The sequence below is a fragment of the Geotrypetes seraphini genome, chromosome 4 (genome assembly GCF_902459505.1).
Source record: "Geotrypetes seraphini chromosome 4, aGeoSer1.1, whole genome shotgun sequence".
Lineage (NCBI taxonomy): Eukaryota > Metazoa > Chordata > Amphibia > Gymnophiona > Dermophiidae > Geotrypetes > Geotrypetes seraphini.
The window spans coordinates 123910855-123933979 of record NC_047087.1 but is presented as its reverse complement, the minus strand read 5'-3'; the positions used below and the strand labels follow the sequence as shown (position 1 = coordinate 123933979).

Sequence of the window (23125 nt, the reverse complement as noted above, 5' to 3'; positions counted from 1 at the left end):
AGAACCACCTTGTCATGATGGAAGACTGTAAAAGGTGGATCCGCAACTAGTGCATGTAGCTCACTGACCCTCCTGGCAGAGGTAAGAGCAATAAGGAAAAGTACCTTCCAAGTGAGAAACTTGAAAGAAGCGGTAGCCAAAGGTTCAAATGGAGGCTTCATTAAGGCGGAAAGAACTACATTGAGATCCCAGATAACAGGAGGGGCTTTAAGAGGTGGTTTCACATTAAAAAGACCCCGCATGAACCTGGACACCAAGGGATGAGCTGAGAGGAGTTTTCCATAAACTGGCTCATGAAAAGCAGCAATAGCACTGAGGTGGACTCTGATTGAAGTAGACTTGAGGCCAGAGTCAGACAAAGAAATAAGATAATCCAACAAGGTCTCCACTGCAAGGGAAGTGGGATCATGATGATGAAGAAGACACCAGGAAGAAAAACGTGTCCACTTCTGATGGTAACATTGCAGAGTGGCCGGTTTCCTGGAGGCATCCAGAATGGAACGAACGGGCTGAGATAAAAGAGTATCATGAGAAGTCAGCCCGAGAGAAACCAAGCTGTCAGGTGCAGAGACTGAAGGTTGGGATGCAGAAGGGTCTCCTGATGTTGCGTAAGCAGCGAAGGAAACAGTGGAAGAAGAAAAGGCTCCCTGGAACTGAGTTGAAGTAGAAGGGAGAACCAATGTTGCCTGGGCCACCGTGGAGCAATCAGAATCATGGTGGCTCGTTCCCTCTTGAGCTTGAACAAGGTTCTTAACATGAGAGGTAGAGGAGGGAAAGCGTACAGGAACAGATTGGACCAATCGAGGAGAAATGCATCCGCTGCCAGACGGTGAGGAGAGTAGAGTCTGGAGCAGAATAGGGGCAGCTGGTGATTGTGAGGAGCTGCAAAGAGGTCTATCTGAGGAGTGCCCCACTGAGCGAAGATGGACTGCAGAGTTAAAGGATCGAGTGTCCACTCGTGAGGCTGGAAAATTCTGCTGAGCTTGTCCGCCAAGGAATTCTGTTCTCCCTGAATGTAGATAGCTTTCAGGAATAGATGGTGATCTGTGGCCCAAGCCCAAATCTTCTGGGCTTCTTGGCACAAGAGGCGAGAGCCTGTCCCACCCTGCTTGTTGATGTAGTACATCGCAACTTGATTGTCTGTGCACAGCAGGAGGACTTGAGGAAAGAGAAGATGTTGGAAGGCCTTGAGGGCATAAAACATTGCTCTGAGTTCCAGGAAATTGATGTGATGCTTCATTTCCTGAGCTGTCCAAAGTCCTTGAGTTTGGAACTCGTTCAAATGAGCCCCCCAGGCATAAGGGGAGGCGTCGGTGGTGATGACAAGTTGATGAGGAGGTAGATGAAACAGAAGACCTCTGGAGAGATTTGAGGATATCAACCACCATTGTAGAGACTGACGAAGAGATGATGTAACATATGTGACGTGAGCAAGGATCCATCGCTTGGAACCACTGGGTAGCTAGGGTCCATTGAGGAGTGCGCAGGTGAAGACGTGCAAGTGGTGTGACATGAACTGTGGAGGCCATGTGACCCAAGAGTATCATCATTTGCTTGGCAGAGATGGAACGTTGTGGAAGCACCTACTGACAGAGATTGAAGCGTTTGAAGACGGTTGGATGGTAGGAACGCTCTCATGAGGACTGTGTCCAAGACTGCTCCAATGAATTGAAGTCTCTGCGTGGGGATGAGATGAGATTTGGGTAGATTGATCTCGAACCCCAGCAAACGTAGAAATAGGATGGTCTGGTTGGTGGCCTGAAGTACTGTTTGAGATGAATTGGCCTTTATCAACCAATCGTCCAGGTAAGGAAACACCTGAAGGTGGTGGGAACGCAGAAAAGCAGCCACCACAATCAGACATTTGGTGAACACTCTTGGAGAGGAGGCAAGACCGAAGGGTAGTACCTTGTACTGGTAATGACAACGATTGATCATGAAGCGTAGGTACTGTCTGGAGGCCAGATTGATCGGTATGTGAATGTATGCTTCTTTGAGATCGAGGGAACATAGCCAGTCGCCTTGATTGAGAAGAGGGTAAAGAGTGGCTAAAGAGAGCACTCTGAATTTCTCTTTGACAAGCATTTGTTGAGATCGCGAAGATCTAGGATGGGTCTGAGATCTCCTGTTTTTTTGGGGACTAGGAAATAACGGGAGTAGAATCCCTGCCCCTTTTGATCTAGAGGAACTTCCTCTATAGCGTTCAGGAGGAGGGATTGAACCTCCTGAAGAAGGAGTGAAACCTGAGGAGTGTTCGAAGCAGACTCTCTTGGCAGACTTTGGGCAGGAAGTGTCTGAAAGTTGAGAGAGTAGCCGTGGCGGATGATGTTGAGGACCCACTGATCCGAGGTGATGGTTTCCCAACGGCTTATGAAAAGAGTAAGGCGTCCTTCTATGGGCTGCGGAAGGTGGGCAGCAGGATGGAGACTGGCTATGTCCTGGAGAACCAAGTCAAAAGGGTTGAGTGGATTTTTGTGAAGGGGGAGGCTTCACTTGTTGTTGCTGCTGTGCTGGTCTAGCAGCTTGTCTCTGTTGTTGCCTCTGACGCCTGGGTTGTTGCGGGGCCTGTGGTAAAGGACGAGCCACAAATCTACGCTGGTAGGCCGACTGCTGGCGAAAAGGCCTGGTAGGTGGGGTCTTCTTTTTTGTTTTGAGAAGAGTATCCCACCTGGTCTCATGAGCTGAGAGCTTTTGTGTAGTGGAGTCCATGTATTCTCCAAACAGCTCATCCCCCAGGCAAGGTGCATTAGCCAGTCGATCCTGATGATTGACATCAAGTTCAGAAACTCTGAGCCAGGCCAGGCGACGCATGGCCACCGACATAGCCGTGACCCGAGAGGTGAGCTCAAAGGTGTCATAGATCGATCTGACCATGAACTTACGGAATTGTAAGAGCGATGAGGAAGTTTGGCGAAAAGCAGATCTTTTACGGTCAGGGAGGTATTTTTCAAAAGATGACAAATTCTGAATGAGATGCTTAAGGTAGAACGAAAAATGAAAAGCATAGTTCCCAGATCTATTAGCTAGCATCGCAATCTGATACAACCGCTTGCCAAACTTATCCATGGCCTTACCTTCTCTGCCAGGAGGGACAGAGGCGTACACACTAGCCCCCGTGGATTTCTTTAAAGTAGATTCCACTAGTAAAGACTCATGGGGCAGTTGCGGTTTGTCAAAGCCAGGAATAGGTATGACCTTATACAAGGAGTCCAGTTTGTGAGGAGCTCCTGGAATGGTCAAAGGTGTCTCTAGATTTTTATAGAAAGTCTCTCGCAAAATATCATGGAGAGGCAATTTCAAGAATTCCCTTGGAGGCTGGTCAAAGTCCAGTGCATCGAGAAATGCCTTGGATTTTTTGGATTCAGCCTCCAAGGGAATAGAGAGAGAGTCGCACATTTCTTTGAGAAAAGAGGTAAAAGAAGATGCATCAGGCTTAGAGGACGGATCTAATACAGAAGGGTCCTCATCCCCTGACGAACATTCTCCCTCAGAGAGAAGCGGCTCCTCTGAATCACCCCACAGATCAGGGTCCCTCACCTGAAAACTACGGTCCCGAGACTCCGGTGTGGAGGGTTCTAGGTGTCGAGTTTTGTGAGTCGACTTACCAGACCTCTGTGAAACGGTACCGGGAGATGTCATCGGGCGTGCCGGTGCCGAAGTGTGCACCGCCTGGTGTAAAGACCTCGGTTCCGGCGCTAAAACTGGCATGGATACCGAGGAAGCTGTTTGTACCAGTACCAACAAAGTGGATGCCGATAAAAGAGGCAGTTCCACTGCCGGTACCGGTAGCTCAGACCGGACCGGGACTGGAAGGCTCGGTGTCAGAAGAGCAGGCAGGAGCTGCTGCAATTGCTCTTTAAGCTGAACTTGCAGGACGGCGGCAATTCGCTCGTCCAGCTAAGGCACCGGTACCGCTTTTTTCTTCTGCGGTATCTTTGGTGCCGCTCTACACTCCGAAGAGGAACCCGAGGTCGAAGGGCTAACCTCAATCGGAGCGGAGCGCTTCCGTGGGCGCCTCGAGGTCGGCAGGATTGGGCTCGCTGCCACTGAGACCGGAGGGCACTCCAGCGGGGAAGGCTTCTTAGCCGGCTTACCTGAGGAATGCGACGCCGGCACGATGTCGATGAAGTAGGTGCCGACTGCATCGGGGCCGAAGTCGGAGTCGGTGCCGCCGAATCCGACATCTCGGTACCAAACAATAACCGCTGTTGAATTTGGCGGTTTTTAAGAGTTCTCTTTTTCAGAGTGGCACAGCGGGTGCAGGTGGACGCCTGATGGTCAGGACCGAGGCACTGTAGGCACCAGTTGTGCGGGTCGGTGAGAGAAATGGGCCTCGCGCACCGCTGGCACTTCTTAAAACCGGGTTGGGGGGGCATGAACGTAAAAACGGCTTCTGCCAAATCGAAGGCAGAGGCCTCGATGGTGGCAGCAGGCCCCGCCGGGGCAAACCCGAAAAAATGAGAAAAAAAGAAAAGAAAATTCTTCTCTCTTTTTTTTTTTTTTTTAAAGAAAATAAGTAAAGAAGGGAAAAAATACCGAAAAAGTTTACGCGAGCGGGAAGGCGTTAGAGAAAAAATTTTCAACAGCCGTTGAAAGTGCGTCTTCTTAGCTCCGCGGAAACTAAGAAACTGGGGACCGCGTGCCTCTGTCGGGCGGGAAGGCACTCACGTGTGCGCGGTGCGGCCTACTAGAACTTTCCAAGTTCTTAGAGTGCAATCACTCTAAAATTGTCCGTACCGGGGCTCCGTCGGTGCCGTCACCCATCAGTCAAGAATATCTGCCTGCTTGTCCTGGGATAATGGATGTTTGTTAGATTTTAATTCAAATTTTTGTGCGTGATCTTTAAGTGCTTCATTTTCAGTTACCACAATACTTCAATAATAAATTTACTGTGCAAGAACAGAATTGTGTGTTGCATTCATCTCAGCGCTGTTAAACTCCTTCTCTGCAAACTGTGAAACTGATATCCACCAGAAATAGAGCCTCTCTTATGCTGGTCTTTCACTACAGAATATCTTACCTTCAACTATGTCAGAAATGTGCTTACTTAGGATTTTGTAAAGTTCTGAAGACATGGTTGTTTTACTTTTTCTGATATTTGATTGATGTGCTTTTCTTTTATTTTGTGATTTAAGCTTTTTTTTTTTTTTAAAGAGTTTATATTGTATTATATTATGATTTTTAATGGTAAACTGTTTTTAAACTTATACTTAGTACAAAAAAAAAAAAAAGTTATCAAACCACCCCTAACAGTTTTATGTTTTATTAGAACTTGTTATACCGCTTTTTCATACGACTGGTCCAAGCGGTTTACAGATATCTAATTAATATAAAGGAAAGCCATCTTAAAATAGGAAAGACCTAAACCAGGCAAAAAAACATACATATAGAGCAACATTCACACACATAATTAATACCGTAATACATCATGTACTAATGTCAAATCACAGGAGAGCTAACTGAAGGTCCTTTAGAAAATATGAATAAGCTCAGATTCAATCAAATCTCAACCAAAACTTTCAAGGAAGGAAAAAAAAAAAGTCAAACAATTTTAAAAAAGTTTTACATTTTTCTTCTAGCCTTAGATCATGGGGTAGACAGTTCCACAAATTTGGTGCCATAAAATAAAAAGCTTTATTTCTCATAAATTCCCACCTTACCCTATTTACTGTAGATGAGAGTACTAATCTTTTGTCCTTAATATATCTTAAAGTTCTTATTGGTGCCTAAGGAACTGTCAAAGAATGCAAATAATTGGGATGCTGAGAATAAAATGCTTGATGTATAAGAATTAGTGCTTTGAAACGAGTTCTGTATAAACTGGCAATAAATGGAATTGTAAACAGAGTGGTGTTACCCTATCGAACTTCTTTTTAAAGCCCAATACTTTTTTTTTTTAATTCTTTATTTATAATTTTAATAATTACAAGTCAATAAAAGAAAACATGCAGTGTAAATTGAAATTAAATCAAAATTCCAAACAGCTAAAGAATATCAAAATATACATCGCATTATTAGTCCACAATTTTGGAGACGAAGCTAATGAAAAAGACTGAAAAAAATCAAGGCAATTAGTATAAGGCAAAAAAGATAGGCGTTTTGAGTGCTCTTGAACCAATATTTTGAGCTTAACAAGAGAACAAGGAAGCTCATGAAGACTCTATCAGAAATAAATTTAGATAATTGCTGTGAATCATAAAATACATATCTATTCCCCCCATATGTCAAAACGCATTTACAGGGATATCTTAGGACAAAGGTCGCCCCTAGCTGAACAGCCTGTGGTCTCAATAATAAGAATTGTTTTCTTCTTTTCTGGGTCGAGCGAGATACATCAGGGTACATCCTAATTATATTTGTCATGAATGAAACATCTCTATGCTTAAAAAACATTTTAAGCAGGCAATCCCTGTCTGAATCAATTGCAAACTGTACTATTAATGTAGCAGGGACCTGATTCTCCGTATCCGACCTCTCTAGAACAGTGGTTCCCAACCCTGTCCTGGAGGACCACCAGGCCAATCGGGTTTTCAGGCTAGTCCTAATGAATATGCATGAGAGAGATTTGCATATAATGGAAGTGATAGGCATGCAAATCTGCTCCATGCATATTCATTAGGGTTAGCCTGAAAACCCGATTGGCCTGGTGGTCCTCCAGGACAGGGTTGGGAACCACTGCTCTAGAAAATGTGTTAAATCCAAACTATCAACAGATAAATTCTGTTGATTTGGATTTTGAGATTTAACTCTCGTTGGCAGGTAATATATTTTTGTGAGAGGTGGGTACGAAGTTTCTAGTACCTTCAAAATTTCTGACAAATATTTTTTAAACATAACTAGGGCAGTTATTGTTTGTACTTTTGGAAAATTAATGATCCGAAGATTACATCTTCTAACAGAATTTTCCAGCATTTCTTGTTTAAAGTGCAAACTAGCACTGTCCTTAATCCAAGTCAGGGCTTGTACTTCCAAAGTTTTTACTTTAGGCTCAATGTCACTCATTTTATTTTCCAGACTTGTAACTTTATCTTTAAGTTCCAAATTTTCTGATATAACAGTAGTGCAGCTCAAAGATAATTGTTGAATTTGACTCCCAAGTAAAGTTTGCATATTGGATATGGCCTCCCATATGGATTCCATCGTAATTACCTTGGGCCTTTGCAAGGGAACAATCTCAGTTCCAGGAATCCCTGCAATGCCCATCGAGCCAGATACCACTTCATTTATCAAAAGATTTTCTTGGGCTACTGAAATACCTGTAGCCGCCAGGGAACTTGAACAGTCTCCTTGGGCTTGCTGTGATCTTAAAAACACCTCCTCCCCCCTTCCAGGGATAGTCCTCCCAAACGGAGAGGACAGCAAGAGGGCATCTCGAGCCGGTGAGTCGGCAATCGACTCCTCCGTCGCAGTGGGACAGCTAGGCGGTCTTCGCTCGTCCGGAGACAGAATAACAGCCTCAAAGGAGAGATCCCACACCTCAGCCTATGCAGTCTCTCCAGCCGTGGCACCCTCCGGTTGTGGCGTTCGTGAGCCGCGCTCTACAAAGACGTCCATCGGACCCAATGGTGCCGCTGACTCAACGGGGAACACCCGAAGTTTAGACTTTCTTTTCACCATACCTCTCAGGAAATCCACACCATGAGCACGACAGCTTCTCCGCCGCTACTCCCAATCCGCTATCTTAGGTAAGCTCCGCCCAGATGCGCTAGCCAGCCCAATACTTTTTAATAGCAACATTTTGAATGGTTTGTAATCTTAAAATTTATTTTTGATAATCCCAGGTATACAATATTGCAGTAATCTAATTTCAAGATTACTAACGAATGACGAGTGTGTAGATGTTTTTCCTGAAAATGTCCCCTTATTGCTCGCAAAGCTCTCAACGAGTAGAATCCTCTTTTTACAACATCTGAGACTTGGCTCTCAAAAGTTAACTGATAATCAACTAAAATTACAATACATTTGAAGCTCTCAACCAATGGGATTTTCATTCCAAAAATTTCGATGTCTATTTTTGATTGTAGATAATGATGTGTAATCCAGTAAGAGACATTTCTCAATATTGAGAACAGTCTACTCAGTAGTCCTCCCTCCAGATCAAAAAGGCAAAGCTACCCATGTTTTTAAAGCATGTTTGAATTTTATGTATGAAGAATCCTCTCCAAGAAAGTAAGAGTAACTTCCAAAAATCTCATCTCATGCCTTTTATGTGAATCTTGGATAGACAAAGGGAACCAGCAAAGACTCGAACTAAAGCAATCAATTAGGCCCAAGAGAGGGAACCCTATTTAAAATGCCCATGTGTCAATAGTAAGATTTTGAACTTACTACAGTATTCTAAATTGCAATCTCTAACTGAAGTCACTAGTCCATTACACAGAGCAATGTAATAGTCTACCATACATAACATTGGTGCATGCATAAGGAGTTGTAAATGCCTTTTCTTCACAAGAACTCCTCTATTGTAGGATAAAGATGGAAAAATTATGTCTAACCTGATAAATTTTCTTTCATAGCAGATGAATCCAGAGACAAGTGGGTTACGACCATCTACCAGCAGGCAGAGATAGAGAACACTAAACTGAGCTCTGTCATATACAGGATGGCAAGCTCCTTGGTAACTATCTATAACTAAGTCACAGAAATTTTTTTTTAATTAATGCGTCAAACACCACCAAAAATAATAATAGTGCAGTGAAGGGCTCAAACCAACCTGTGCTCAATGAGTTTGAGCTAAGGATGCACCAGGACCATCATTGTACTTCTTAGGTCCCAACCGCCAAATATAATCAAGAAATAAACAATGATGTACTGTACTTAGCTTTAGCGCAATAACGGCTGCCACAATGTAACAGAGTGACACAATCTAAACTAAAATAAAAATAAACAAAAATTAACAAAGCTCCGTGGTAAGCCAGTATTTCTTGTAACAGCAGGACAAACATGAAGAACAAATTGGCTAAGAGTGCCCCTTCTCACTACTCTGCTATACAAAGCCGAGCACAAGCCTAAATCAAAGGAGTCTGAAGGACCAACCCGTACAGATTAAAGGAGAAACTCAAGAAAACAAAAAGGGCATGACTCTGGATTAATCTGCTGTGACTAAAGGGGAAAAATATTGGGTAGGAAACTAAAAATATTTCCTTCCTCATCAGCAGATGAATCCAGAAATGAGTGGGATATAGCAAAACAGTCCTCAGTAAGGCAGGACAGTGAATAGAACGTAGAAAGATGGACCAAAGTGGAACCACCATCTCCAAGAAATACAAGGACTGCCCAATCCAAGAGGGAGCCATCTGCCCCACTGAAGGAATGACTGGCCATCAAAGAACAAGACCTGTTCCACTCAATGCAAAGAACTAGGGCAAGACTGCCAGTCTGACAAACCAAACCTGAGCCACCAGAGCACCCAGAGGAGACAAGGAAGCGCACTCCGAGACACAAAGGACTAGTAGCGTCCAAAGCCAAGATGAACATCGGGGAAGAAGGGTGCCCCCCCCCAGGGAGGGAGCTGTACTAAAGATATGCACTTGACAGCCAAGGAAGGCATCTTGTTTGGTAGCCAGCAAAGAATGTGCACCTGAGAGGTGGGGCTGTCCCCAACAGCCAGAGACTTGATGCTTATAATGGAGTTGTGCGTGGCAACTTGAAAATACAGATCTATGCTCTATGATGGGAGTTGTGTCAACCAGGCAGGTCGAGCCACGGTCAATGTCCAGAGATGAAGCCATACTGAATGAGCAGGAGCTGCGCCAACATACAGAGAGGGGACCATGCTGAACAGCTAAGCAGAGCAACATTCCATACTTAGAGAAGGATTCATATTGAACATCCAGGGGGCGTCACAACATTCAGAGGTGGATCCATACTGAACAGCTAGGTGAAACTGCTCTCTACATTAGAGCTGTCGCTACACTGAACAACCAAGTGAAGCAGCACTATACCTCTAGAGACGGAGCCATGCTAGGTAGAGCTGTGATCTACATCCAGAGATGGGGTTAAGTACTAATCTTTTGTCCTGAATATATCTTAAAGTTCTTATTGGTGCACCTGGTGACTACCAGATGGAGCTACGGCCAACATCCTGAGATGGAGCCTTGCGGTACAGCCAAGCAAAGCAGAGCGCCAAGTGACACATCCAAGAAAAGTTGAGCTCTACATCTGAGCCCCAGATGAAAGTTCACTCTGTATCAAATAATGGAGTTACCTGAAAGAACTGATGACAAAGTTACACTCCACCCTTACAAAGGCAGCCTAGTCTGAGAGAAAGACAGTGGAGCACTCTACAGGCCAAAATGGGGTGCTGCTCAATCCTCAAATGAAAGTGCACTTCATAGCTAGGTGGTGATCAGCATCCTCCCCAACCCATGATGGAGCCACTCTTGCCATCCAGAGATGGAATGGCCTACAACCCCCACAAGAGGATGCTGCGCTCAATATCCTCTGCTTCAGGAGGGCTTCAGCACCTAAACGCAGCCAATCCTCTCAAGGGACCAATGGAGAAAGACTGGGGTACAGGCAACTTAAGTATGAGCCACAGAGTAACACCATACACCCCAGAGGAAGAACAGGGCCGGACCTTCAACCATACGCAAGCAGCAGAGGCAAAAGGAACTTAGGCACTGAACTCGAGTCTGAACACACATTTACAACCTGGTTAAAGAAAAATGCTTCAGAAACAGTCAGTTCATTCTGTTTCTGAAGAGAGGATTCAGAAAACAAGGTTCACCCCCCACCAGAGCTGGGATTTTCAGAGAAGTCAGCTGATGCCCTGAATTCAATCACAGTAAAGACTGAGAAAGCTGTAAAATGAGGAAGCTGGCGCAAAAGCAAGACGAACACATAAGAACACTGCCATGGGCCATGGCATGAGGAAGCTAAAGATGGCTATACAAAAGGCTGGACTTGCAAACTGGCTCTGACAGTAACTCATATCTAAAATTCAAACAGAAGATACCCACAAAATAGCAGAAATCGTACAATAGATTCTTGCATGAAATACAGCAGAGGTCATAGGAGCCAGTGTTCTCTCTAAGCAATGTGTGGATGTGCGCATACGAATCAGAAAGTGCGCTCACATGCCTAGCAACTGTGCCAGCAAAAATTAGAGTTCACAATGATTGAGGGTGCTGAAACCATCATATTTATCCAAACATGGACAAGTGAAGACATTTGCTCAATACTGGAGGTGCCCAGAGCAGCCACAGAGCTAGCTCCTGTGGCAGAAGTCTCAGGCCAAGATAATTAGTAAACCACAGCACAGATAGGAGATCATATGCTATGAAGCATAAGACTACATAAGAAACAACATTAAGTTGATACAAGAACATACAAACAATCAATAATTAGATCCAGCCTATTCAAACACAGTTCATCAAATTAGCAAGTAACTGACCTCAAGGCATGTAACCAAATGCTATTGCAGTAGTAGAAATTTTTTCTGACACGCAAATTGTTCCATTTTATTTATTTAATTTCAATTATACATATCTATAGATATACAACAAAAGAATAACATTGGTGAAACATTTTACAAGAAATATTACAAATAAAAATAAATTACCGTATTTCCCCATATATAGGCTGCAGCTTATACATGGGTTTTACAAACCTGTGTATTGAGTGCAGCTTGCTTAAATGGAGCGGCTTATCTAAAGACAAAAACTAATTCAAAGAAAATACACCAAAAACAAAACAAAAAATAATCCTGAAAAATCAAGCATAAACCACTGTTTATCTGTAGTTTTCTCTGACTTATCTGCTATCTAGTCTCCCTCTCAGATCATAGAAACATAGAAATAGACGGCAGATAAGGGTCACGGCCCATCTAATCTGCCCACCTATCTGATCTATCCTGCCCACCTATCTGATCTATCCTGATCTCGCCTTTCTTTTGCATTCAGGCCAGTGTCTCTCCTCTTTTCTTCTCCCCAATCAACCCTTTATATCCAGTATCTCTCTCCTTACCTCTTTGCATCCAGTTTCCCCCTTCTCACCCTCAATGAATCTACTTTCAAAATCATCCCCCGTACCTTTTTAAAAAAAAAATAATTTATTTTTATTGATGCAACAGAATGCTATGTACAAAGGAAAAACACAGTACAGTACAGCAAATGTGGAAGATACAAAAACACTCCAAGACAACCGAGGGTAGAAAGAGGACCCATCAAGAAATAGCATACACACAGGAAAACAGTGCAAGACACCATATGAAGCCCACCGATGAAAACAAAAACTGTGGATACAGATGTTCTGGAGATAATTTATTAAACACTGACATATAAATCCAACCGGATTTTTATCACAGTATTTTTTATCTTTGTAGATGACACCAAACCATTGCAGACGACACCAAACTATTTAATGGGGCTAGGACTAAAGAGGACTGCGAAGATTTACAAAGGGACCTGAACAAACTAGAGGAGTGGGCGACGAGATGGCAGATGAAGTTCAACATAGAGAAATGTAAAGTCTTGCACGTAGGAAACAGAAACCCGAGGTACAGCTACACGATAGGAGGGCTGTTATTGCGTGAGAGTATGCAAGAAAGGGACTTGGGGGGTAATAGTGGACAAGACAATGAAGCCGTCGGCACATTGCGCAGCGGCCGCTAAGAAAACAAATAGAATGCTAGGTATAATCAAGAAGGGTATTACAACCAGAATGAAAGAAGTTATCCTGCCGCTGTATCGGGCGATGGTGCGCCCGCATCTGGAGTACTGCGTCCAATATTGGTCGTCGTACCTAAAGAAGGATATGGCGATACTCGAGAGGGTTCAGAAAAGAGCAACACGTTTGATAAAAGGTATGGAAAGCCTTTCATACACTGGAGAAACTGGGGCTCTTTTCCCTGGAGAAGCAGAGACTCAGAGGGGATATGATAGAGACTTACAAGATCATGAAGGGCATAGAGAAAGTGGAGAGGGACAGATTCTTCAAACTTTCGAAAACTATAAGAACTAGAGGGCATTCGGAAAAATTAAAAGGGGACATTCAGAACCAATGCTAGGAAGTTCTTCTTCACCCAACGGGTGGTGGATACCTGGAATGCGTTTCCAGAAGGCGTGATAGGACAGGGTACGGTACTGGAGTTCAAGAAGGGATTGGACAATTTTCTGAAGGAAAAGGGGATAGAAGGGTATAGATAAGAGGGTTACATACAGGTTCTGGACTTGATGGGCCGCCGGGTGAGCGGACTGCTGGGCATGATGGACCTCTGGTCTGACCCAGCAGAGGCACTGCTTATGTTCTTATATGTCAGTGTTTAATAAATTATCTCCAGAACATCTGTATCCATAGTTTTTGTTTTCATCAGTGGATTGTTTTCACTGTGGATCATTGGGTCTCTCCATTTTCCTTTGTTGTACCATACGAAGCCTAGACATGACTTCTGTATCACCTGATTTTAAATGATTCCCATAACAAACACCCAAACACCCCCCATTCACCCAAACAGCCACACAGTCCACCACCGTTCAGCCACACAGTCCACCACCGTTCAGCCACCCAGTCCACCACCGTTCAGCCACACAGTCCGCCAACATCCACACAGTCTACCAACATCCACACAGTCTACCAACAGCTCAAAGTCACACCAAGGTTACCACAACAGACAACCCCCACACATTGGTACAGAGACATTACCCCCCCCCCAGCTTGCTGCCCACCGCATGGAAATGAGGAAAAAAATGTGAAGGCAAGCAGTTGGCAAGGTTTCAAGGCCGTATCCCCTCCCCCAGCAATTCAAAGAGTTAGTCATTGCTGCCAAAGAAACAAGTATCTCTGATGTTCAGGGGTCCGAGGTTTCCCTCTCTCCATACCTAGGTAATTCACAGGTTGCTACTCTCTTAAATCCCCTTTTAAATACTTCCCTCACTGGACGGCTGCCTTCTCCAATTTCGCTGTGCAGGGCAGGAGCGATGTTTTTTTTAATCTCAAGCCTGGCCCCTGCGCTGCTTCCTGAATGGCTGCCGTCAGTTCTCACGACGGCAGCCATTCAGGAAGCAGCGCGGGGCCAGGCTTGAGATCGAAAACATCACTCCTGCTCTGCACAGCAAGATTGGAGGAGGTAGCCAGCAGTCAGCTAGCAAGGGAGATATTTAAAAGGGGGATGATTTCAAAAAAGTTCAGTTACTACCGGTACAGTAACAACGCAGCTTATCTAAAAGGTTGGTCTATCTAACAGGTTTAAAACGTACATCTGCATTTCTTGCGGCCTATACAATGGGGCTGTCCATACATGGGGAAATACGGTAATTCTAAAGCACATTTCAAGGAGAAATTTGCAAGGATAAACTAAAAGTAAAATAAATCCAGGTTACATCCTAACTACAAACATTGAGATCCATTTTCTGTTTTAATTATCCCTTTATTTTTCATGTTCCAAAAGAAATGTCTCCAAATGGGGATGATCAAAAAATATATCTACAGGGAAAATACAGGAAAAAAACTGCTCCAATATACAAAACCCTGGATTTCAGAACCAAGAACTGTTTCCTACAAATTGCTTATTTTCCATCACAGATCATACAGAAAGCAAATCTGCTTTTAAAACTCTGACCAAAATCATCACCATCACTCCCCAATTTCCCAATTAAAACACCCCGTTCTTAGGGGACTTAATTATTAAAAGGATCCAGATTTACAGCCAGACAGCATAATTAGATGCAAAAACGCAAAGAGGCATCACAGAATGTCCCTTCAGGAAGCTCTGGAAAGGAGTAGCAAATCTTGGACTCAATAAATATGTCCAGGCATCTCCTTGGAGGAGGGGACCTTAAAAGATGAACGAGATAAACCCCAAGAACCCAAGGGCAGAAATGAGAATAAGCTTGAAGAAAACTCAGGGAAGGGGGAGCAATGTCAGCTTTAGGAAAAAGCAGCACAGGAAGTTATGCAGACACTGAAATTACCTGGCTGAGAAAACACAAGGAGAGCTCTCACCTGCAGAGCTTGAAATGCAGGCTTCAAAATGGCCACAGGTGCCACTGACAGCTACAAGACTGGGTGAGAACCCAACAGACCTGCTTCCAAAACCAAATCTGAAGGCTCTGATCCTGAGGGACATCCCAAACTGCAGCACTTTATAATCCCAGTCAAGACAGAAAGGAAAAGAAATTTAGGTGTATTCACCACTGTAAAGGGCTGACAGACCAGAAGCAGTTTGAAGTGGCTCAGAACCAATTCACTCCCTTCAAACTGACTGCAAGCATTTTAGAAAATGCACCAAAATGCCCTTTTTGTGAGGAGAGAGAATGGGGCAGTGGCATGGAGAGAGAATGAGTGGGGGGTGGCACCTGGTACCACCAGGTATATCCCCCTAAAGAAGACATTGCTTAGCCTAAACCAGGGGTAGGCAATTCCGGTCCTCGAGAGCCGGAGCCAGGTCAGGTTTTCAGGATATCCACAATAAATATGCACGAGATAGATTTGCATCTCAAGGAGGCAGTGCAAGCAAATCCATCTCATACATATTCATTGTGGATATCCTGAAAACCTGACCTGGCTCCTGCTCTCGAGGACCGGAATTGCCTACCCCTGGCCTAAACACTCTCCCAGCTTCACTGAATTGAGAAATTCAGAACAGGAGCAAAGCAGCAAGACGACCAAGAACTTGTGAGACCATCCATCTGCCTGTTGGAGATAGAGAATACTGGCTTACCAAGGAGCTTACCATCTATATATGGCAGCACTCAGTTTAATGTTCTCTCTCTCTTCCTGCTGATGGATGATCATAACTCGCTTGACTCTGGATTATCTGCTGCTAAGGAATAGTAAAATACAGAAAAAAAAATATTTGGTCAAATACTAATATAATTCAGAGTCTAGATATACACCCAGTCTCGTTAACTGAAGCAACAGTAACCCAAAATGAACCACTGCAAAATTCACTTCCAGCAGAATTCTGTGCAAAATGTTTTTTTTAATTTTGTAGACTATTTGTGTAGAATTCCCCTATCCTAAGACCTGAAATTCCTTCCTGCCTTTCACTTTTTCTCAGGTTTTCAAGCCTCCTCAGATCCCTCTCTCACTCCAACTACAGTTCTGTTTCCTTCTAAATCCCACCCCTCTCACTTTACTCCAGGCAGAATTCTGCACAACTACGCAAAGCAGAATTTCCACAGAATTCCCCTTTTCTGCCCAGAATCAATTACATCCATCCCTAAAGTGTTGTTTCTACAGGTCACAGCAGCGATTCCCACATGCTACCTGCCATTAACCTGGAAGCCGCTCCCTTGCCACGAAGAAACTTCCAGTTTAGTGGCAGGCAGCATGTGGGAATTGCTGCTAGGACCCACTGAAACAAAACATCAGCAGGCAGATCTGAAACTGGAGGAGAATCGGGTAAAATCAAAGTATGGTTAAACTTTAAAACTTATGTGGCTGAAATCATTACTTCCTCCTCTCACTTGCAAATTTCCTGGCCTCTTAGGTTAGCTCATAAGTACGTTCTCTTTAAGTTTGAATAACCCAAAGGTTTAGTATTATTCAGTAGCTCATCTTGGATGCCTGGTGCCTAGTGACAACCTATCATGTGCCTAGGGGGTAACCAAAAAGGGGCATCAAAACTCATGGGGAAGGAAGGAGGAGGAGGCCTTTTGCTAGGGTAGTATTAGAAACTGCAGATTGGATTTGTCATTGCCCAGTAGTGGACTAACCTCTCCCACAAAGAGCCTGGGCAGCACAGCACAGAAAAATCCATGCAAACTGAACCAACAGCTGGAAGAGCTAAAACCCACCAGGAATGGCTGCAATCAGGAGGGAGCCTGCTATTGTTGTTGCTTCAAGGGCTTTAATTCACTGCCTTGGAAGCTGCTGCATTTGCCAAAAGTAGCACTTTTGTGTTATCCAATATGCTCTTTCTCAGGAACTAGAGAAAGTGATTTATGATCAGATTACAATCAGCCATGTATGTGTATATTTCATGAAAACTTGGGAGGTAGGTAGTTCAATATTTTCAATAGGTTTCTAGTTCATTGGGAGGTGGATGCAAGTTCAAACTCCCATAGCAAATATACTGAAGCTGTAGAATTATGGTACTACTTCAGTTCCATAGTCACTGCTAGGATGAAAGTGAAGAATGAGGTATTATGTTTTCAATGTTTATCTCCACCCTTCTCCCCCACCATGGTTGAGTTATGATAGTCTTCTAAAAGCTGTCAAACTTATCACTACTCAGTCACAAAGGACTATGGCTTTAATTTTTGGATACAATTTGAAAGATCATGTTTCAGACTGGAAAAATAAATTGTCCAGACATCAAAGGTAGAGAAAAAGCATTTTATTTTGAATGGTTTTAAATGGCATATGGATAATCAGCAAATTTTTTTTTAAATTTTGACAAAATAAACTTGCAGAATTTGCAAATTTTTTTTGTGCGGAACTCCGGTAGGAGTATCACTTACACTTTGAATCTGCTCCCTAGCCCCCATAGTTTGGCATCTCTCCCTCTACTGGTTAATCTTTTCCTCCCTTCCCACCCCCTTTCGTGTCTTGATCACTCTCTCTCTCTATCATCCCCCCCCATTTGCAGTTCCAGCATCCATGTCCCCTCACCCCACACCCTCTTGCTCCTACCCTGAATCCCTTCTCTTTTCACCATGGTCAGGCATCTCTTCCTCCCTTCTCAACTCCCTTTCTGGTCTGGGTCACTTTCTCCCCCTCCCTCTCTTCCCCCACGACACAGGTCTGTCATCTTGCTGACCAAAACCCCTATAAGACAAGACACTTGTCCTACCTGCAGGCCTCCCAAAGCAGCAGTAGTGGTAGCTGGCTGGTTGAGGCAGTCAGTCCTGCCAGGACCTTCCCTCTACTGCATTGTCTGTCTACATAAGTAATGCAGCAGAGGGACTCCCTGGCAGGGAGAGCCATCAATGTTGCTGCTGCTTTGGGAGGCCCACAGCTAGGACAGATGTCTTATCACACGGTGGTGGTGGGTTTGGCTGGAGAGATGCCAGACCCACAAAGGGGAGGGGGGTGGAACAGGACAGAAGGTCTGTGCAGAATTCTGCACGGAGGGGAATTCTGCACAAATTCAGCACTGCATAGTTATGCAGAATTCCACATGGAGTAAAGGTTAGAAAATATGCTTTTGCCTATGGACTTCTTCCACCTTGGTACAATATGGGAAACTCCTGGATTTACATAAGTTATAATCAAAATGGCATGTTTCAAAAAGCAAACCACCACCGAAAGGGTTATTTTTCAAACCACAGTAACCACCATTGTAAGACCTTTTTCCAGTATCAAAGGGAAACTCTTTAATAAAGATTGTGCTTGATAAAATGTTCTGGAAACAAATTCCATGTTAAGTCATATTCTTGATTTTTTTTTTTAAATACTACAGTATTTCAAACATAACACAGGCAATTACTCTGCCTTTCATCTACCACCTACACATGAAATAAGATGCTGAAAAAATCTATACCCTAACCAACTTGAAAGGGGAAGGAGAATAATGGAAGATTAGGTCTTACTTTTGCTACTAATCTTTTTTGTAAACAAGAATATCAGTTTTGACCAATGGGTATTTACCCTCTTTTACTGCAAAGTCTGCAGAGAGCCTAATTTATATTTCTTCTGAGTCTCCTCCTCTCACTCTGGGCTGTGTTGGATTTATTTCCTCAGTCTGTTATCAAAGCAGTGAATCAGCCCTAGAGTGGGTACAGAAAGAGGGGATGCGGGGCTTCTCCCCAGAAATACAAATCTGTTTTCATTAATGCTGTTTTTGTTGAGCAAAACATTTTGCAATGTATATCGAGGTGAAATGAAGCTGTGTGCAATCATCAGCAATTCAAAAGATACTCAATTTGCAAATTGTTTTACACTTCTATAATAAAATTTCTTTTCCTCCTTGCCCATAAAGGACAGTGGAAGTAATCAAGATGTCTGACCCTCCAGACAAGTCTGAGAAAGAAAGCAGGCTAACAAACTGACAGGGCCGGCGTCATGACTGATACTCCTGTTTACCAAGAAAGTTTAGTAAAGGTAAGAACCTAATCTCTCATTCGTGCAACAGGAATATCAGTCTTGTCCCTCCTTAGGCATCGAGGACTAGTGCTGCCTGATTTGAATCGATTCACCGATTCACTTCGGGTGAATCGATTCGAATCGATTTAAAAAAAAAATTGGCCTTCCGATTTGGTGACTGACCCTCCCCCCTCCCCCCTAAAGCAGGAGCGGCAGCGCTGCCTCTTGCTGGTCGGCTGCTGCCGCTTCTGCTTTAGAGGGCGAGGGTCAGTCGGGAAGTGCTGCGGTGTCCAGCTTCCCCCCTGGCCTCCTGCTCTTTCATTTTTAACTAATTCCAGTAGCGAAGCAGCCTGCAGAGAGGATTGCCAGTACTAGCGATCCTTGCAGGCTGCCATTGGCCTCTGGCGCTGTTTCCTCTACCACAGGGTTTTGCCGCTCATTACCTCCAACTAGTGCGTGTGATTAGGCTCCTCCTAGGGAGGAGCCCGAGGCACCTCAGCCAATCAGTGCCTTAGGCCCATCTCCGTGCATCAGATGATGCGCCGGGGCACGGCCTAAGGCCGCTATTGCGTAGTGGTTGCCCGGAAAGTAGGAGCAGGAGGGCTTTACTCCTGCTCCCAAAGATCATTGTAGGAGCAGGAGGGTCCGGGCACCCCTCCTGCTCCCAAAGATGGGTGGATTGTCAAAGGAGCAGGAGGGACTGGGCCCCCCTCCTGCTCCCAACTATTCTCAAGGTACTAGGGAAGTGGGGAGGCCGGGCTTGACCGCCTGGCCTGACCAGAGGTGGGAGGCCTATGAGCAGGAGAGACTGAGCACCCCTCCTGCTCCCAACTTTAACGTAGTCATATGTGGGTGGGCCATGCCGTGTCGGGCCGTGTGGGGAGTTAGTTGGTGGCAAGAGGGAGTTGTCATCCCTCCTGCCATATTAGTGCGGGCGGGGAGGGCAGCGTCGGGTGGTGGCAGGAGGGAGAGGGCATCCCTCCTGCTATATGTGGATTGCTGGTGGAGCCCTTGCGTTTTCCGGGGGGGAGGAGGCCTCGTTCTTGTCGGGCCGGTGCCCGATCTCTCTTGTCTGCTCCCGGACTCTCCTGCTCTCTGCTGCCATTCCCCGCAGTGCAGGCCCACTTTAAAATCATGGGCTTGCACTGCAGGGAACAGCGGAAGAGAGTAGGAGAGTCCGAGAGCAGGCAAGAGAGATTTGGGCAGAGCAGGGCAGGCAGGAGAGATCAGGGCCGGGGAGGGGGGGGGGGTCAGGCAGATCTCTTTTGCCTGCTCCCGGACTCTCCTGGCTCTCTGCCACCGTTCCCCGCAGTGCAGGCCCGCTTTAAAACCACGGGCTTGCACTGCAGGGAATGGCAGCAGAGAGCAGGAGAGTCGGGGGCAGGCAAGAGAGATCTGGGCTAGGCTGAGCCCTGATAGCAGTGACAAGAGGCTGCTTCTCCTGTCACTACTGTCAGGGTGTGCGCATGAGCAGGGATCGCTATGGCCATGGGTAGGGGGGCGTGTTAACAATCGTTCCCATTTGCATGCAGGCCTTTACTGAATTGGTCAGCCATCATTCACACGGTTTGGAGGTTTAGTGAATCTAGCCCTAAGAGAAGAGAGAGGGAAGAAAAGAGAAGACTGACAGCTGGAGGGGGCTAAGAGAAAAGAAGGTTCATGGGGGAGAGGAAATCAACGTATTGAGTTGGGTGACCAGGTCCAGTGTTCTTCCCAGGGCCGTTTAGCCGGGCACTTCGCCTGGCTAATTTAGCTGACCGCCCAGTGAATCCTACTGCTGCCGCCGATGCTCCTTCCCAGGCTGATTCGCTGCCGAAAATTTTGTTTGACGCCTGCCTTTTTTTTTTTGACCAGCATGCTTTTACTTGCTTTGGGCCTTCCTCTTTGCCGGGTCCTGCCTACTTTCTGTTTCCACGAAGGCAGAACCCGGCAGCGAGGAAGGCCCGAAGCAAGTAAAAGCAGCAAGTTGTAAGCTTCCCTCCTGGGCTCTAATGTGTGCGTGCAGGCTTCCATTCTCTTCTCTCCGAAACCGAAGTTGTGTCCCGTGGGGGGGAAGAGAAGAGAAGGGAAGCCGGCACGCACACGTTAGAGCCCCGGAGGGAAGCTTACAACTTTCTGCTTTTTCTTGCCTCAGGCCTTCCTTGCTGCCGGATCCTGCCTTTGCAGAAACAGAAAGTAGGCAGGACCCAGCAACGAGGAAGGCCTGAAGCAAGTAAAAGCAGCAAGTTGTAAGCTTCCCTCCGTCGCTGACCTATGGAAGATAGGTCAGTGATGGAGGGAAGCTTACAACTTGTCTAGCAACTCTGCTGACGAGTGTGTGAGCTGGGAGGGATGGGAAGAGAAATGCTGCTGCTGCACCGAATGGGGGAGGGGAGGGGGGAAGAGAAATGTTCTGTTGCTGCACCCATTTTGGGGGAGGGGAGGGGGAAGGGAAGAGAAATGTTCTGCTGCTGCACCCATTTTGGGGGAGGGGGAAGGGAAGAGAAATGTTGCTGCTGCTACACCCAATTTTTTTTGGGGGGGATCAGAGAAAAGCTGCTGCACCCAATTGGGGAGGAGAAGGGGAAGAGAACTGCTGCTGCAGCACCCAATTGTGGAGAGAGAGGGGAGAAGGAAGACCAGGGAGGGAAAGGAGGGGCAAGAGATGCCAAGACCATGGGAGGGAGGGAAAGGAAAGGAGCTACCAGACCATGGAGGGAGGAAGAGATGTCAGCGTATATGGGGGGAGGGGGAGGGAGATGCCAGACCATGGGGTGGAGTGGGAAGGAAGGAAAGGAGAAGAAAGATGCCAGAGCATAGGGGAGGGGGTGAAGCTGAAATGAATCATGTACAAAGGAGAGAAAGGGCACAGGATATACATAGTAGATGATGACGGCAGATAAAGACCCGAATAGTCCATCCAGTCTGCCCAACCTGATTCAATTTAAATTTTTTTTTTTTTTTTTTTAATTTAAATTTTTTTTACAATACAGTTTTTTTAAATTTAAATTTTTTTACAATACAGTTTATTGTAGAGACATAGAAAGAGGGAAGATGCCATATGGAACAGAGAGAAGGTGGACACTGGATAGAAAAGGCAGAGAGGGTGTACAGTAGATGGAAGGGGTAGAGAGAGAGAGGGCAGAGGCTGGGTGGAAGGGGCAAAGAGAGGACAGATGTTGCATGGAAGGGAGCGAGGACAAACGCTGAATAGAAAGAAGAGAGCGAAGAGAAGATGATTGAAGCAGAGATGATTGAAGCAGAAACGACAAAAGGTAGAAAAAAATTTTTTTTGTTGCTTTACGTAGAGTTAAGTAGTATTGTAACTGTATTGATTAAAGTTTATAAATAGGAAATGAAAATAAGGCATTTTTGGGGGGACTAAACCCCTTTCCTCAGGTCAGGACAGGATACCATAACAGCGGGGGTGCCCAAATGGTCGATCGTGATCGACCAGTAGATCGCAAAGGCAATGTGAGTTGATTGCGTTACCTTTGCAATCTTTTTCTTCCTGCCTCCCCGAGCCAGGCCAGGCACGTACAAGCGCCAGACTCACAAGAGTTCACCTCGGACGTCGATTCTAATGTCAGAGAGAAAGTTCTGGGCCAGCCAATCACTGCCTGGCTGGCCTGGAACTTCCTCTCCGACGTTTGAATTGACGTCAGATGTGAAGTATTTTGAGTGCAGCACATGTACGTGCCTGGCCTAGCTCGGGGAAGCAGCAGGGAGAAAATCGGCATGGTGGCTTAAGGGGTAGGGAAAGAATCGGGGAAGTGGAGAAATCGGCGCGATGGCTTGGGGGACAGGGGGAGAGAGAAAGAAAGACAGGCAGGGGGAAAGAGAGAGAAAGAAAGGCAGAAGTAAAGAGGGGAGCAGGGGGGAAGAGAAAGAAAGAAAAGGGGAGAGGCAGAAATAAATAAATATTGGATTTATAGTCAGTAGAAGGAAGTGCAACCAGAGACTCATGAAATCACCAGACAAAAGGTAGGAAAAATGATTTTATTTTCAATTTAGTGATCAAAATGTGTCCGTTTTGAGAATTTATATCTGCTGTCTATATTTTGCACTATGGCCCCCTTTTATTAAACCGCCACAGCGGTTTTTAGCACAGGGAGCCTACGAGCATCGAGAGAAGCGCAGGACATTCAGCGCATCTCCCTGCACTAAAAACCGCTAT

General features: G+C 45.3%; 1 protein-coding gene across 3 annotated transcripts in view; it reads right to left on the bottom strand.

Annotated features, from left to right (window-relative positions):
• The window catches only part of ATP1A1 (ATPase Na+/K+ transporting subunit alpha 1), a 216375-nt gene that overhangs the window by 117265 nt on the left and 75985 nt on the right, over window positions 1–23125 (bottom strand). Inside the window, exon 1 of one of the 3 annotated variants that reach the window (XM_033940424.1) lies at window positions 15674–15691. The exons of the other annotated variants lie outside the window; for them this stretch is intronic. Within the exon in view, the coding sequence (XP_033796315.1) occupies window positions 15674–15676 (3 nt within the window). The 5' untranslated portion in view covers window positions 15677–15691. Of the gene's footprint in view, window positions 1–15673; window positions 15692–23125 lie in introns of those variants that run through there. 3 annotated transcript variants of the gene reach the window in all.